This window comes from Erythrolamprus reginae, chromosome 2, assembly GCF_031021105.1.
Source record: "Erythrolamprus reginae isolate rEryReg1 chromosome 2, rEryReg1.hap1, whole genome shotgun sequence".
In the NCBI taxonomy this organism is placed as follows: Eukaryota; Metazoa; Chordata; class Lepidosauria; order Squamata; family Dipsadidae; genus Erythrolamprus; species Erythrolamprus reginae.
The window spans coordinates 154,705,800-154,720,345 of NC_091951.1; the positions used below are offsets into that span (position 1 = coordinate 154,705,800).

Below are 14,546 nucleotides of genomic sequence, written 5' to 3' on the forward strand. Positions count from 1 at the left end.
GCTTTTGATCTTTCCTCCAACTAACTTCAGATTGTGTCCCCTTGTTCTTGTGTTCACTTTCCTTTTAAAAACACTTCCCTCTTGGACCTTATTTAACCCTTTAATATACTGTATTTAAATGTTTCGATCATGTCCCCCCTTTTCCTTCTGTCCTCCAGACTATACAGATTGAGTTCATTAAGTCTTTCCTGATACGTTTTATGCTTAAGACCTTCTACCATTCTTGTAGCCCGTCTTTGGACCCGTTCAATTTTGTCAATAACTTTTTGTAGGTGAGGTCTCCAGAACTGAGCACAGTATTCCAAATGTGGTCTCACCAGCATTCTATATAGCGGGATCATAATCTCCCTCTTCCTGCTTGTTATACCTCTAGCTATGCAGCCAAGCATCCTACTTGCTTTCCCTACCGCCTGACTGCACTGTTCACCCATTTTGAGACTGTCAGAAATCACTACCCCTAAATCCTTTTCTTTTGAAGTATTTGCTAACACAGAACTGCCAATACAATACTCAGATTGAGGATTCCTTTTCCCCAAGTGCATTATTTTACATTTGGAAACATTAAACTGCAGTTTCCATTGCTTTGACCATTTATCTAGTAAAGCTAAATCATTTACCATATTACAGACGCCTCCAGGAATATCAACCCTATTGCACACTTTAGAGTCATCGGCAAATAGGCAAACTTTCCCTACCAAACCTTCCCCTATGTCACTCACAAACATATTAAAAAGAATAGGACCCAGAACAGATCCTTGTGGCACACCGCTTGTAACCTGACTCTGCTCAGAATACTCGCCGTTAACAATAACTCTCTGATGTCTATGCTTCAGCCAGCTGCAAATCCATTGAACTATCCAGGGATTAAGTCTTCTTGCGTTATTAGTTCAAAGTTGCTTTTTTACCATCCTCCATTTCTATCTCATACAACCCTTATTTCTTCCCTTCTTTCTAAACCTACTTCCTCTCCCTCTCTCTTTCTCTTCCCTACTTTCCCTCCTACCTTCTCCTTTTACTCTCTTTTACTCTCTTCTCTTTCTTCCTCCTCTTCCTTTCTTTCTTGTAACTCTTCTCTTCCTGTTTCCTTTGGTGCAATTTCTCCATTTTTCTAGAATGGTATTCCAGTACCCCTGAATTCTTTTACACAATCTTACATTTTATCATATTTTATTCCATATAAATTCCTTTAATTTATTATTTTTTATTTATCTTTATGTGTTTGTTTATTAATACACTTCTAATTGAAAAGTTTCTTCCCCCCTTCACTCTTCCCCCATATCTTTTGAGTGATAGATCTTGGTTATGTTATTAATTTATATTTAAAATTTCTTATTCATATTCCTTTTCTAACCCTTTATAGAACTTCTCCCAAGTCTTTTAATACAATGAATCCTCTTTATCTTTTAATCTTAATCTGTTCATTTCAGCGCAGTCCACCATTTTCTTTATTATCTGCTCATCTCCAGGAATAATACCTGCTTTCCAATTTTTCACAAATACAATACTAGCTGCTGTTATTATATTATTAAGTACTATATCTTTTTTTTGTATTTTTCTGGTAAAATTCCTAATAAAAAGATTTCTGGCTTTTCCCCACCATTTTTCCTAACTAGATTCTTATTATCATATGTGGTAGACATGTATAGAAGCAAGAAAAATTTGGATTAAGATACAGACATTGGAGATAATGAGAAACAGGTGGTAATTTGCAGGCGGTTCTGCAAATAACCAGGCCATTGAAGAACTTTAGAGGTGATATCCAGCACCTTAAGGTACATCGGGGAACCCTCTGGCAAGTTTATGAAATATTAGTCTTAGGTAGATGGATGTAATTAGTGTGTTTACCCCTGAATATTAATTAATTAATTAATTTATTTATTTATTTATTTAGATTTGTATGCCGCCCCTCTCCGCAGACTCGGGGCGGCTCTCAACAAAGTGAAAAAACAATTTACAACAAATCTAAATTTCTACTAAAAACATTTAAAAAACCCATTTTCTAAACACACATACATACACACATACCATTCATAAATTATATATGCCCGGGGGAGATGTCTCAGTTCCCCCATGCCTGATGACACAGGTGGGTCATAAGGAGCTTACGAAAGGCAAGGAGAGTAGGGGCAGTTCTAATCTCCGGGGGGAGTTGGTTCCAGAGGGTCGGGGCCGCCACAGAGAAGGCTCTTCCCCTGGGGCCCGCCAACCGACATTGTTTAGTTGACAGGACTCGGAGAAGGCCCACTCTGTGGGACCTAATCGGTCGCTGGGATTCGTGCGGCAGCAGGCGGTCTCGGAGATATTCTGGTCCAGTGCCATGAAGGGCTTTAAAGGTCATAACCAACACTTTGAATTGTGACCGGAAGTTGATCGGCAACCAATGCAGACTGTGGAGTGTTGGTGAAACATGGGCATACCTAGGTAAGCCCATGACTGCTCTCGCAGCTGCATTCTGCACAATCTGAAGTTTCCGAACACTTTTCAAAGGTAGCCCCATGTAGAGAGCATTACAGTAGTCGAACCTCGAGGTGATGAGGGCATGAGTGACTGTGAGCAGTGAGTCCTGGTCCAGATAGGGTCGCAACTGGTGCACCAGGCGAACCTGGGCAAACGCCCCCCTCGCCACAGCTGAAAGATGATTCTCTAATGTGAGCTGTGGATCGAGGAGGACGCCCAAGTTGCGAACCCTCTCCGAGGGGGTCAATAATTCCCCCCCCAGGGTAATGGAAGGACAGATGGAATTGTCCTTGGGAGGCAAAATCCACAGCCACTCCATCTTATCCGGGTTGAGTTTGAGTCTGTTGACACCCATCCAGGCCCCAACAGCCTCCAGACACTAGCACATCACTTCCACTGCTTCGTTGACTGGACATGGGGTGGAGATGTAAAGCTGGGTATCATCAGCGTACTGATGATACCTCACCCCATGCCCTTGGATGATCTCACCCAGCAGTTTCATGTAGATATTAAATAGCAGGGGGGAGAGGACCGACCCCTGAGGCACCCCACAAGGGAGAAACCTCGGAGTCGGCCTCTGACCCCCCACTAACACCGACTGCAACCGACCGGAGAGGTTGGAGGAGAACCACTGGAGAACAGTGCCTCCCACCCCCAACCCCTCCAGCCGGTGCAGAAGGATACCATGGTCGATGGTATTGAAAGCCGCTGAGAGGTCAAGAAGCACCAGGACAGAGGATAAACCCCTGTCCCGGGCCCGCCAGAGATCATCCATCAACGCGACCAAAGCAGTTTCCGTGCTGTAACCGGGCCTGAAACCCGACTGCTGGGGACCTACTTTCTATCAGTACATTCTAGACCAGTTGTAATGTCTGCATTATCTTCAAGGGCAGCTCCATGTGGAATGCATGGCTATAATCCAGATAAGAGATAAGCAAGGTGTGGGTGATTGTAAATAAGACCTCCAAATTCGGGCATGGACTAAACACAAAAGATGGATTCATGCTTTGATCTGTAGCAGCTACCTGTTCTTCAAGCAGCAGCTGTGAATCTAGGAAGATTCCCACTTACATGCCAATGGTCCTTCTCTTCAGCAACCACTTGTTCAGGAATCATTTCAAGTTACAGTGTTACTGAGTGAGGGAACTCTCAACTGTTCCTTGTAGTCGTGTTTTGTAGTGTTCCTATAGTCACACGGTTATGGTTCTAGTGCTTGACAGTGGGTTTACAGTTATAATGGTCATGGCATCCTGTGGTCATTTATTTGCCATTTGCAGCCTTCACTGCCAACTTCAGAGAAACAATATAAGAAGAAAGCTAGCAGAAGGCTACAAATGGCAATCACATGACCGTGAGATTCTGTTACCAAACGGGATTTGCTTAATGATGACAACCGGTTATGTCTCAACTGCCTTTGTATGTTGGCACCATCATATGACATTGCACTTTACAATATTGTTTAGCAATGAAGCTATTGATCCTAGTTACTGTCGTTAAGTGAGGACTACTTATAGCAAGATTTCCAGAGGGAGTGCAACTCCATTCACCACCAGTGATGGGAAATCTCAAAATTCACAGCCAAAGTCAATCTTAGTAGGATTGACTTTGAGTTGTTTCCTCCCCATCCAGTCCTCCCACAGCCTCCAGGCACTGAGACAGAACCTGTATGATATACTTGAGCAATTAGGGACTACGATGTGCAACTGACCCACAGAGAGGTAGAAACAACCACTGCATCCCAGCTACCAACTAGAGTGATCTAAGAGGGATATTGTTCTCCCCATCCAGCATCCCATCTTATATCCATCCAGAGAGAAAATAAATGAACTTCAGTTCAGAATGCATTCTTTCAAGAAAAAATGCCACGGTCTTTCAGAACATGGCTCATAATTTTAGTCCTTGCAGTCCCAACTTCCTCTGATACTGGAGATATAAATAATGTGAAAGTATTTCCAGCAGTCAAAGCCGGCAGCTTAAATGTCTGTGGAGATTCTCAATCATCCAGGTCATGGTTGTCCCTTTTTCAAGAGGCAATTGGACAATTGGGCTATTGAAACCCTGTAGGATAAAAAACAGCATAGACATTATTTTCATGCCTGTGAGAAATAAGGTTTATGAAATAAAAAATGGAACCAATGAAAAACAATCTGAACAGCAAAATTTACCCCTCCCCCCCCAAAAAAAAAATTGCTCAGATTTTTTATGATATAAAATCGGGATTATATTGATGTTGGTTTTCTATTTTGCAATACCCTGGTAGCAATTTGCTAAAAATTGAACTGTTCCTTCAAGACACTAATGTTGGAGCTGATTTGTTCACTTCCAATATCATTTTGAGATTTAGTACGCAGTTTGTTTAACAAGCACATTTGGTGCTGAACTTAAAAAGCCAAAATGGCCATTTGATCATTAATAGTTCCATGCATTATTTGGGATTAAATGTTGACAGATATTCAATGGTTGAACTGTTGGCAAGACAAAAGCAGTTCATCTGGTTTGATCAATTATCTGCCAGATAGATTGAAGATCAAAGTTGTGTTTAGGTTGCAAGTTACAGTGGTACCTCATCTTACAAACTTAATTCGTTCTGTGACAAGGTTCTTAAGTTGAAAAGTTCGTAAGATGAAACAATGTTTCCCATAGAAATCAATGTAAAAGCGAATAATGCATGCAATCCCAAAACTCACCCTTTTTGCCTTACGCCGCTGGGAATCCTTGCCTCCGGACTTAAGTTGCCAGCCGAAGCGCCCATTTTTGCGCTGCTGGGATTTCCCTGAGGCTCCCCTCCCTGGGAAACCCCACCTCTGGACTTCCGTGTTTTTGCAATGCTGCGATTTCCCTGAGGCTCCCCTCGCTGGGAAACCCCACCTCCAGATTTCCCTTGCCAGTGAAGCGCCCGCTTTTGTGCTGCTGGGTTTCCCCTGAGGTTCCCCTCACTGGGAAACCCCAAATCTGGACTTCTGTGTTTTTGCGATGCTGTGATTTCCCTGAGGCTCCCCTCACTGGGATTCAAAGCAGGGCAGGCAAAAATGAAGGGTGGGTTTTCCCAGCGAGGGGAGCCTCAGGGAAATCGCAGCATCGCAAAAACATGGAAGTCCGGAGGCGGAGCATCCCAACGGTGGCGGCTTGGGTTCGTAAGGTGAAAATAGTTCGGGAGAAAAGGCAAAAAAATCTTAAACACCGGGTTCGTATCTCGAAAAGTTCGTTAGAAGAGGAGTTCATAAGACGAGGTACCACTGTATCTTGGTGGGACAATTGAATGAATTTTTAGGAACATTAAGAAAGGAATTTTAGGAACGTTAGGAATATCTAGATAACTGGACAGGCTAACCTTGCCATCTATGATTCTGTTATCTTTTATCAAAGGGCCAGTTCTTTTTTTTTTAAAAACACCACCTATATTATTTCTTTTAAATAATACAGGTTAAACTCAACAAGGAAGCTCTGTGAAAACAGCAGTCTTTCATAGTTGTCATCAACACAACTAGAAATGAATTCTGAAAATATATCTATACTCATCCAAATCTATTGAATTATCTAGGTGTGTCTTTTTATTTTAATGGATATGTCACTTTCTCTGGAATTCTCATTCATTATTCTTGTATTCCATTCTTGCTCAAATATCGACCTAAAAACAAGATAAAATCTGTTTTGGTGAGAAGAATTGCTCATTTGACAGCATAGAAACCAAGCTGTTTAGATATGATAGAACCCTTCTTAAAAACCCAGGCTTGGTAATATTGAGAAAGGGGGCTTAGATATCCGGCTGACAGTCTTAGAATCCTTTGTTCAGTTTAAATTGTTAATTGCATCCATTTCTGTCATTGGCATAGCTAACCATAGTGGGATGTATGAGAAGTTAAAATTAATGGGGAACTTTCAGCTTCTGTCAGCCTGTAAACATATGTTATTCCTCTTCTGTACTAATTTCCAAAGTATATCTGGACCCAATTGGGTTTCCTAGGTCACATCTTCCTCTGTTATCATTTTAAAAATAATTTTAAATTATAATAAACCTCTCTTAATCAAGACTAAATTGCAAAATGTGTGAACTTTGAGAGGAAATTGCTCTGTACAATTCATGTTTCTCGATATTTGAGAGTGTCACCTTAACAAAATGGAGCAGCCTTTGTGAAATAAATTGTTCCACTGTATATAGAGAGGTGTGTTTCTTTGCCCTTTTATGATTTAGAGACAAAATGTTTTTCCAAGGCTGTTGGGAACAGAAATGCTTTAGCCGGGCCTCTGGAGAAGATCATTTCCTTCAACAAATATGATCACTATGCACAATAAATAGGATATTTGATGTTATTATGTAATATTGACCTTTCTAGATGAAAGTACTGTACTTTGAAATATTTGAGTCTGTTGCTATATTCCAAACACTTACAGGCCATATCTATGGCACTTTAAAAAAAACCTTAAATACTGACAAATATTTTTAAGTTCCTCTATTTGATTCCGCACTTTGACCGCTAGCAGAAATGCATTCACAGCTGGCCCCATGGCAGATTTATAGCTGCATGTTTCCTATTCATTCCTGTTCATTTCCCTAGCTCTATTCTATCTCACAATGACTTTTATGGATAGTGCCAATAAAGGCTTACCTTCAGCTGCTATGGTTTCTTTTTAGTGCAGGAACTGGAAAGTGAGATATTCCAAACATTTTATTTATTTATGTATGTATGTATGTATGTATGTATGTATGTATGTATGTATGTATGTATGTAGTTAGTTAGTTAGTTAGTTAGTTAGTTAGTTAGTTAGTTAGTTAGTTAGTTAGCTAGCTAGCTAGCTAGCTAGCTAGTTAGTTATCGATGGTTTATACCATCGATATCAATTTTTATACTAATTTATAAATTTAGCGTATATTTTATATATTTATATTTTAATGTTTTTAGTGTTTAAATTGCTGTTAACTGTCTTTTTATACTATTATTAATTTAATTGATTTTTAACGAAATTGGGGCTTTAAGTAATGGATGACTGGGATAAACACGAATGGAATGACTGGTACGATTGGATGGACGGGGGCGGGGGAGGGTATGGTATGGATGAATGTACCGATAGTAGTGTGAATGATATGTCTGGCCCACCTGACGCCCGGGAGACAGGAGAGGGAGGGGCACCGATCTCTGGGGTGGCAGGGGGTCGGAATATCCCTGTGTTGCTGGGGAGAGGCAGATATGGCGGGGGCCACAGAGTTAGCCGTTCCAGGGGAACGAGGGACCGTTGCTTAATAACGGTCCCCTGTTCTGGCTCTGTGAGCCCAATCTTGGGTACTGGTGATGAGTGTAACTCTGGCCCTGGGCTCAGGTTGCTGCTGTTGAATGCCAGGTCGGTGGTTAATAAAGCTCTCCTCATCCGGGATTTGATCCTGGATGAGGAGGCCGACCTGGCATGTATCACTGAAACCTGGCTGGGCCCGGAGGGAGGTGTTCCTCTCTCTGAAATTTGCCCAGCCGGGTTTCAGATATGGCATCAACCGCGACCCCAGGGGAGGGGGGGAGGAGTGGCTATTGTAGCCAGGGAGAGCCTTTGCCTGCGTAGACTCATTGCTCCGGAAATAGCGGGTTGCGAGTCTCTCTTGATGAAGTTGGACTTAGGAGTTCAGGTGGGCTTATTTCTCACGTACCTGCCTCCCAGCTGCGTGTCAAAAGCCCTGCCTGTGCTACTCGAGGAGGTAGCCGGGTTGGCGGTAGAGTTCCCCAGACTTATTGTCTTGGGGGACTTCAATCTGCCGTCACTCGGCGAAACCTCTGGGTTGGCACAGGAGTTCATGGCCACCATGACAGCCGTGGACCTGACTCAAGTAGTTCAGGGTCCGACTCATGAGGGGGGGCACGCACCTGACATGGTATTCCTTTCCGAGCAATTGAGTAATGGTCTGAGACTAAGGGGCTTAGAAGTGTTGCCTTTGTCATGGTCAGACCATTTTCTACTACGGCTTGACTTCCTGGCTCCAATCCTCCCCCGCAGGGAGGCGGAACCAATGAAGATGTTCCGCCCCAGGCGCCTGATGGACCCAGAGGGCTTTCAGACGGCGCTTGGGGTTATTCCAGAGGCACTCGTCCACAGTTCGGCGGAGTCTCTCGCGGAGGCCTGGAACAGGGCTGCAGCGGGGGCTCTTGACCGGATTGCGCCTTTGCGACCTCTCCATGGCGCTAGACCCCGTAGAGCCCCATGGTTCAACGAGGAGCTCCGGGAGTTGAAACGCCAAAAGAGACGTCTAGAGAAGCGATGGAGGAAGAGTAGGTCTGAATCCGATCGAACACTTGTAAGAGCTTTTATTAAGACTTACAAAGTGGCGCTCAAGGCGGCAAGATGCGCGTACCATGCCGCCTTGATTGCATCAGCGGAATCCCGCCCGGCCGCTCTGTTTAGGGTGACCCGCTCCCTTCTTAACCAGGGGGGAGTTGGGGAGCCCTTACAGAGTAGTGCCGAGGATTTTAACACGTTTTTCGCTGATAAAGTCGCTCGGATCCGGGCCGATCTCGACTCCAATTGTGTAACAGAGTCGACTGACAACGAGTCAGTCGAGGTGACTGGGGCACGTACTTGTCCACCTGTCTGGGAAGAGTTTGATCTGGTGACACCTGATGAAGTGGACAAGGCCATCGGAGCTGTGAGTTCCGCCACCTGTTTACTGGATCCGTGTCCCTCCTGGTTGGTTTCGGCCAGCAGGGAGGTGACACGGAGCTGGGCCCAGGAGATTACCAACGCTTCCTTGGGGAGGGGAGTTTTTCCATCACTCTATAAAGAAGCGCTTGTGCGCCCCCTCCTCAAGAAGCCCTCCCTGGACCCAGCCGTACTTAACAACTATCGTCCAGTCTCCAACCTTCCCTTTATGGGGAAGGTTGTCGAGAAGGTGGTGGCACTCCAGCTCCAGCGGTCCTTGGAAGAAGCCGATTATCTAGGTCCCCAGCAGTCGGGTTTCAGGGCCGGTTACAGCACGGAAACCGCTTTGGTCGCGTTGATGGATGATCTCTGGCGGGCCCGGGACAGGGGTTTATCCTCTGTCCTGGTGCTCCTTGACCTCTCAGCGGCTTTCGATACCATCGACCATGGTATCCTTCTGCACCGGCTGGAGGGGTTGGGAGTGGGAGGCACTGTCCTTCAGTGGTTCTCCTCCTACCTCTCTGGCCGGTCGCAGTCGGTGTTAGTGGGGGGCCAGAGGTCGACTCCTAGGTTTCTCCCTTGTGGGGTGCCTCAGGGGTCGGTCCTCTCCCCCCTGCTATTCAACATCTACATGAAACCGCTGGGCGAGATCATCCAAGGACATGGGGTGAGGTATCATCAATATGCGGATGATACCCAGCTTTACATCTCCACCCCATGCCCAGTCAACGAAGCGGTGGAAGTGATGTGCCGGTGCCTGGAGGCTGTTGGGGCCTGGATGGGTGTCAACAGACTCAAGCTCAACCCGGATAAGACGGAGTGGCTGTGGGTTCTGCCTCCCAAGGACAATCCCATCTGTCCGTCCATCACCCTGGGGGGGGAATTATTGACCCCCTCAGAGAGGGTCCGCAACTTGGGCGTCCTCCTCGATCCACAGCTCACATTAGAACAACATCTTTCAGCTGTGGCGAGGGGGGCGTTTGCCCAGGTTCGCCTGGTGCACCAGTTGCGGCCCTATTTGGACCGGGACTCATTGCTCACAGTCACTCATGCCCTCATCACCTCGAGGTTCGACTACTGTAATGCTCTCTACATGGGGCTACCTTTGAAAAGTGTTCGGAAACTTCAGATCGTGCAAAATGCAGCTGCGAGAGCAGTCATGGGCCTACCTAGGTATGCCCATGTTTCACCATCACTCCGCAGTCTGCATTGGTTGCCGATCAATTTCCGGTCACAATTCAAAGTGTTGGTTATGACCTTTAAAGCCCTTCATGGCATCGGACCAGAATATCTCCGAGACCGCCTCCTGCCGCACGAATCCCAGCGACCGATTAGGTCCCACAGAGTGGGCCTTCTCCGGGTCCCGTCAACTAAACAATGTCGGTTGGCGGGCCCCAGGGGAAGAGCCTTCTCTGTGGCGGCCCCGGCCCTCTGGAACCAACTCCCCCCGGAGATTAGAACTGCCCCTACTCTTCCTGCCTTCCGTAAACTCCTTAAAACCCACCTTTGCCGTCAGGCATGGGGGAACTGAAACATCTCCCCCTGGGCACGTTTACTTTATGCATGGTATGTCTGTGTGTGTGACTGTTAGCATATGGGGTTTTTTAAATATTTAAATATTTTATATCTGTTTGATTGCTTATGATTTGTTTTTTACATGTTGTGAGCCGCCCCGAGTCTTCGGAGAGGGGCGGCATACAAATCTAAGTAATAAATAAAATAAATAAATAAATACACAATGAGGGTTTTAGTGGGTATATACTGTATATATATATTACACATAGTAAAATACATGATGAAGGTTATAGAGGAGATACTCATTGTAAAATATATCTAAGAAAGAATAGAAGAGAAGATATAGGAATAGAACATATCAATGAAAGAATAGAAGAAGAGATATAGGAATAGAAGAAAGGTATAGGAGATATAGGAGAGCAATAGGACAGGGAATGGAAGGCACTCTAGTGCACTTTTACTCGCCCCTTACTGACCTCTTAGGAATCTGGATAGGTCAACCATGGATAATCCAAGGGTAAAGTGTTGAGGGTTTGGGGATGACACTATGGAGTCTGGTAATGAGTTCCACGCTTCGACAACTCGGTTACTGAAGTCATATTTTTTACAGTCAAGAAATCTAAAGAATAAAAACTGTACTATTAGACCTAGTTGAAATGAATTTCTTATATGCTGCTAAAAAGAAAGGTGAATACTTTTTGCCAGCCCATCCAAAATACCGGTGAGTTATTCTGTGTGACATTTGCAAACGAAGGCAACGCAAATGGCTTTGTGATAACTGGCTTTCCTACGAGCTTTATTTTACCCTCAAAATAACTTTTACATGCAACTTGCAAGCAGTAGGGAAAAAACATGAGCGAAACTGACAGATCTGCTCATGTCTTTATTAAGGTTCTTTATTAAGAGTCTTATCAGCTGTATATTAGTGCATTTATTTGTATTTTGGTATTAGAGTAGTGTATTCTGAAGATATGGAAAGGCAGGAAGTAGATTAGATTACAAAGTAGTCCTTATGATCAGTTGCTTAGCAACCAATCAAAGTTCCAAAAGACACACCCACCCCAAAATGTATTTACAATCCCATTCTGATGGTTGCACAATCACATATGCCTGTGGTTATATGATCCCACTGTGGGAGTTTGGCAACTGGCTCACCTTTACTGAAATCTGCAGTGTTCCGCAGCCATGCAACAACAATTTTAACATCTTTTTCCAATTTCCAGTATTTACTTCTGCTTTCTGGCAAAAGACACCCCCATTGGATAAAACAGATTTCCTTAACAACCATCATGTTTGTTAATGGCTGCCAGTTTCTCTTAACAACTGCCAGAAAAAGGTCTTAAAATCAGGCACTGTCATATGGTGACCCACTTAATGACCACTTCAGGCTCAATAATGTCCTAAGTGGAGGAGTACTTGTTATTGTCCTTTATTTGGACAAATGTGATTGTTCTGACAGGTTCTTGCAATTATGTATAATTGTCATTAAAACTTGGAAGAACAATAATAAAAAATACAACAAACTGAATAAGAAAAAGTGGGGAAAAAGAAATAACATAAAAGACTACAAATGCAAAAAGAAAACAGAAAAGAGCAAGAACAAGATATAAAGGCAAAAAGAAGTGGCTTTCAATATTCTTCACAACAGTTATAAATAAAATTATATTTTAACCTCTCTGATGTTATATCATGACTTTTCCCTTTCTATAACTTGTAATGTCTCTTGTTTAATCGTCAAAAATCACAAATTCATTGTTTATTTATTTTTACTCTAAACGTCTACAAGAAGATTCCAATAAATATACTGAGATCTTGCATAAGGATCAAAGGGGTAGCAAACAGAAATGGATGAATTTCCTGTCCTTTTAAAAATACTTTTACAGCTAATCTAAGTCTTTGATGATTTGCGTGAAAATTTTGGAACAGTCAATATTCCCCAAGTTATTTATTAATACTTTTCTTCTTGTGTTTCCCCCCCACAGGATTCGAATCTTACACTGTACACTGAAAATCCAGACTTGACGTTATGTTTCCAGAACACTGTCCTGGCTTGGATCCCATGCTTCTATCTTGGGTGCATCTTGCCATTTTACCTCTTTTATCTAAAATACAATAACCGAGGCTATATTGTATTGTCTGTGCTGAACAGGTTCAAAACGGTAAGATCTTTGCTTCCCTAAGGCACCATGTAGACAGTGCCAGGTGTGGCAATCTTTTAAACAATTAACTTGCAAGGATAGATAAAGATAAAGTACTGTGCCAAATGAGTTAAGATGAACAGAATCCAAGTTTATGATTCAGCATGATAGTGATCAAGCAAGTAGATAATAATAATAATAATAATAATAATAATAATAATAATAATAATAATAATAATAATAATTTATTAGATTTATATACTGCCCCTCTCTGAAGACTCGGAGCAGCTCACAACAGTGATAAACAATTTGACAAATCCAATACTTAAAAACATCTAAAAGCCCACATCACTAAACCATACATGGACTGGGAAACAATGAAATAGAGCTTGATTTTACCAAAAAAAAGGATTTCAAAGTGGCTGCCATGTTTTTAACACTCCTGCCATTGAGTAAGACTATAGCTTTCCAACTATATGTCGTGTTTCTGATAAAGGAAAGATGTTAGAATTCTTTTGCACCCTGCATAATGAATTGGACGTGCAGGATAGCACAGGATCGTGACTTAGGATTTTATTTCCACATTCTACGTTAACGCTGCTTGTTGGAAGCTGGTTGGAAAGTATGCAAATGGTGATTACATGACCATAATAGGAGTTGCAATAATCATAAATGTGTGCCAGTTATTATTATTATTATTATTATTATTATTATTATTATTTATTATTATTTATTGGATTTGTATGCCGCCCCTCTCCGCAGACTTGGGGCGGCTAACAACAATGATAAAAAACAGCATGTAACAATCTAATTAATAAAACAACTAAAAACCCTTATTATAAAACCAAACGTACACACAAACATACCATGCATAACTTGTAATGGCCTAGGGGGAAGGAATATCTTAACTCCCCCATGTCTGGCGATAAAGGATAAAGGTTATGGGCAAATGGTGATCACATGACTAAGAGACACTGTAACAGATGTACTGTAAATATGAGGATTGGTTGCAAAAGTGTGTTTTTTTAAAAAAAAACTGTTGTAATTTTCAACAATTCTTAAATGAGGTAGTCTGTAAGATACAGGTTATCCTCCACTAATAATGGTAATTGGGATGGGAATTTCTGTTGGTAAACAATGCAAAGTACAGTGTTACATGGTCACATCACTTAACAATGACAATCCTAGCTGTAGGAATCATAGACATGGAGACATGGTTTTCTGAACAAAGCAATTCCGAGCTAGGAACACCTTCTCTCTAGGCACGAAACTTCAGTATTCAGAGACTTGTTCTCTTTGGGAACATTCAGAGATCCCTCAACTCTCTCTGTTCGGAGATCTGTTCTCCCTGAGTATGCTGTTCAGATATGTCTAGCATTTATTTTTATAGCAATTTTCTTGTGCAACAAGTATAAAAGATTAACTTTTACTAATTTAGTTACAGCGAATAAATGGTTAATATATAACACATAGTAAATAGACAAATCCTAATTAACGTCTACCCTAGACAAACGGAAGAGTGCTTAATTACCTTAGATAAACACAGAGCTGAGCAAATAATCTTTCAGTTTCGCTGAGTAAATAAGTTTCAAGTTTTATTGGATTTATATGCCGCCCCTCTCCGAAAACTCGGGGCGGCTAACAACAATCATGAACAATATACAATAAAATCCAATACTAAAAGTAAATTAAAACCCCTTAATATATAAAACCAAACACACCTACAAACATACCAGGCATACAGTTGTAACGGCCTAGGGGGAGAAGAAGTCTTAATTCTCCCATGCCTGGCGGCAGAGGTGGGTTTTAAGTAGCTTA

General features: G+C 42.6%; 1 protein-coding gene across 3 annotated transcripts in view; it reads left to right on the forward strand.

Annotated features, from left to right (window-relative positions):
* ABCC3 (ATP binding cassette subfamily C member 3) overlaps positions 1-14,546 on the forward strand; it is a 221,676-nt gene that overhangs the window by 126,287 nt on the left and 80,843 nt on the right. For 2 of the 3 annotated variants that reach the window (XR_011558081.1, XM_070740010.1), the window contains exon 2: positions 12,573-12,749. The exons of the other annotated variant lie outside the window; for it this stretch is intronic. Coding sequence is in view for 1 of the 2 variants with exons in the window: in XM_070740010.1 (XP_070596111.1) it covers positions 12,573-12,749 (177 nt within the window). In the remaining variant the exon portion in view is untranslated. The remainder of the gene's footprint in view (positions 1-12,572; positions 12,750-14,546) is intronic. 3 annotated transcript variants of the gene reach the window in all.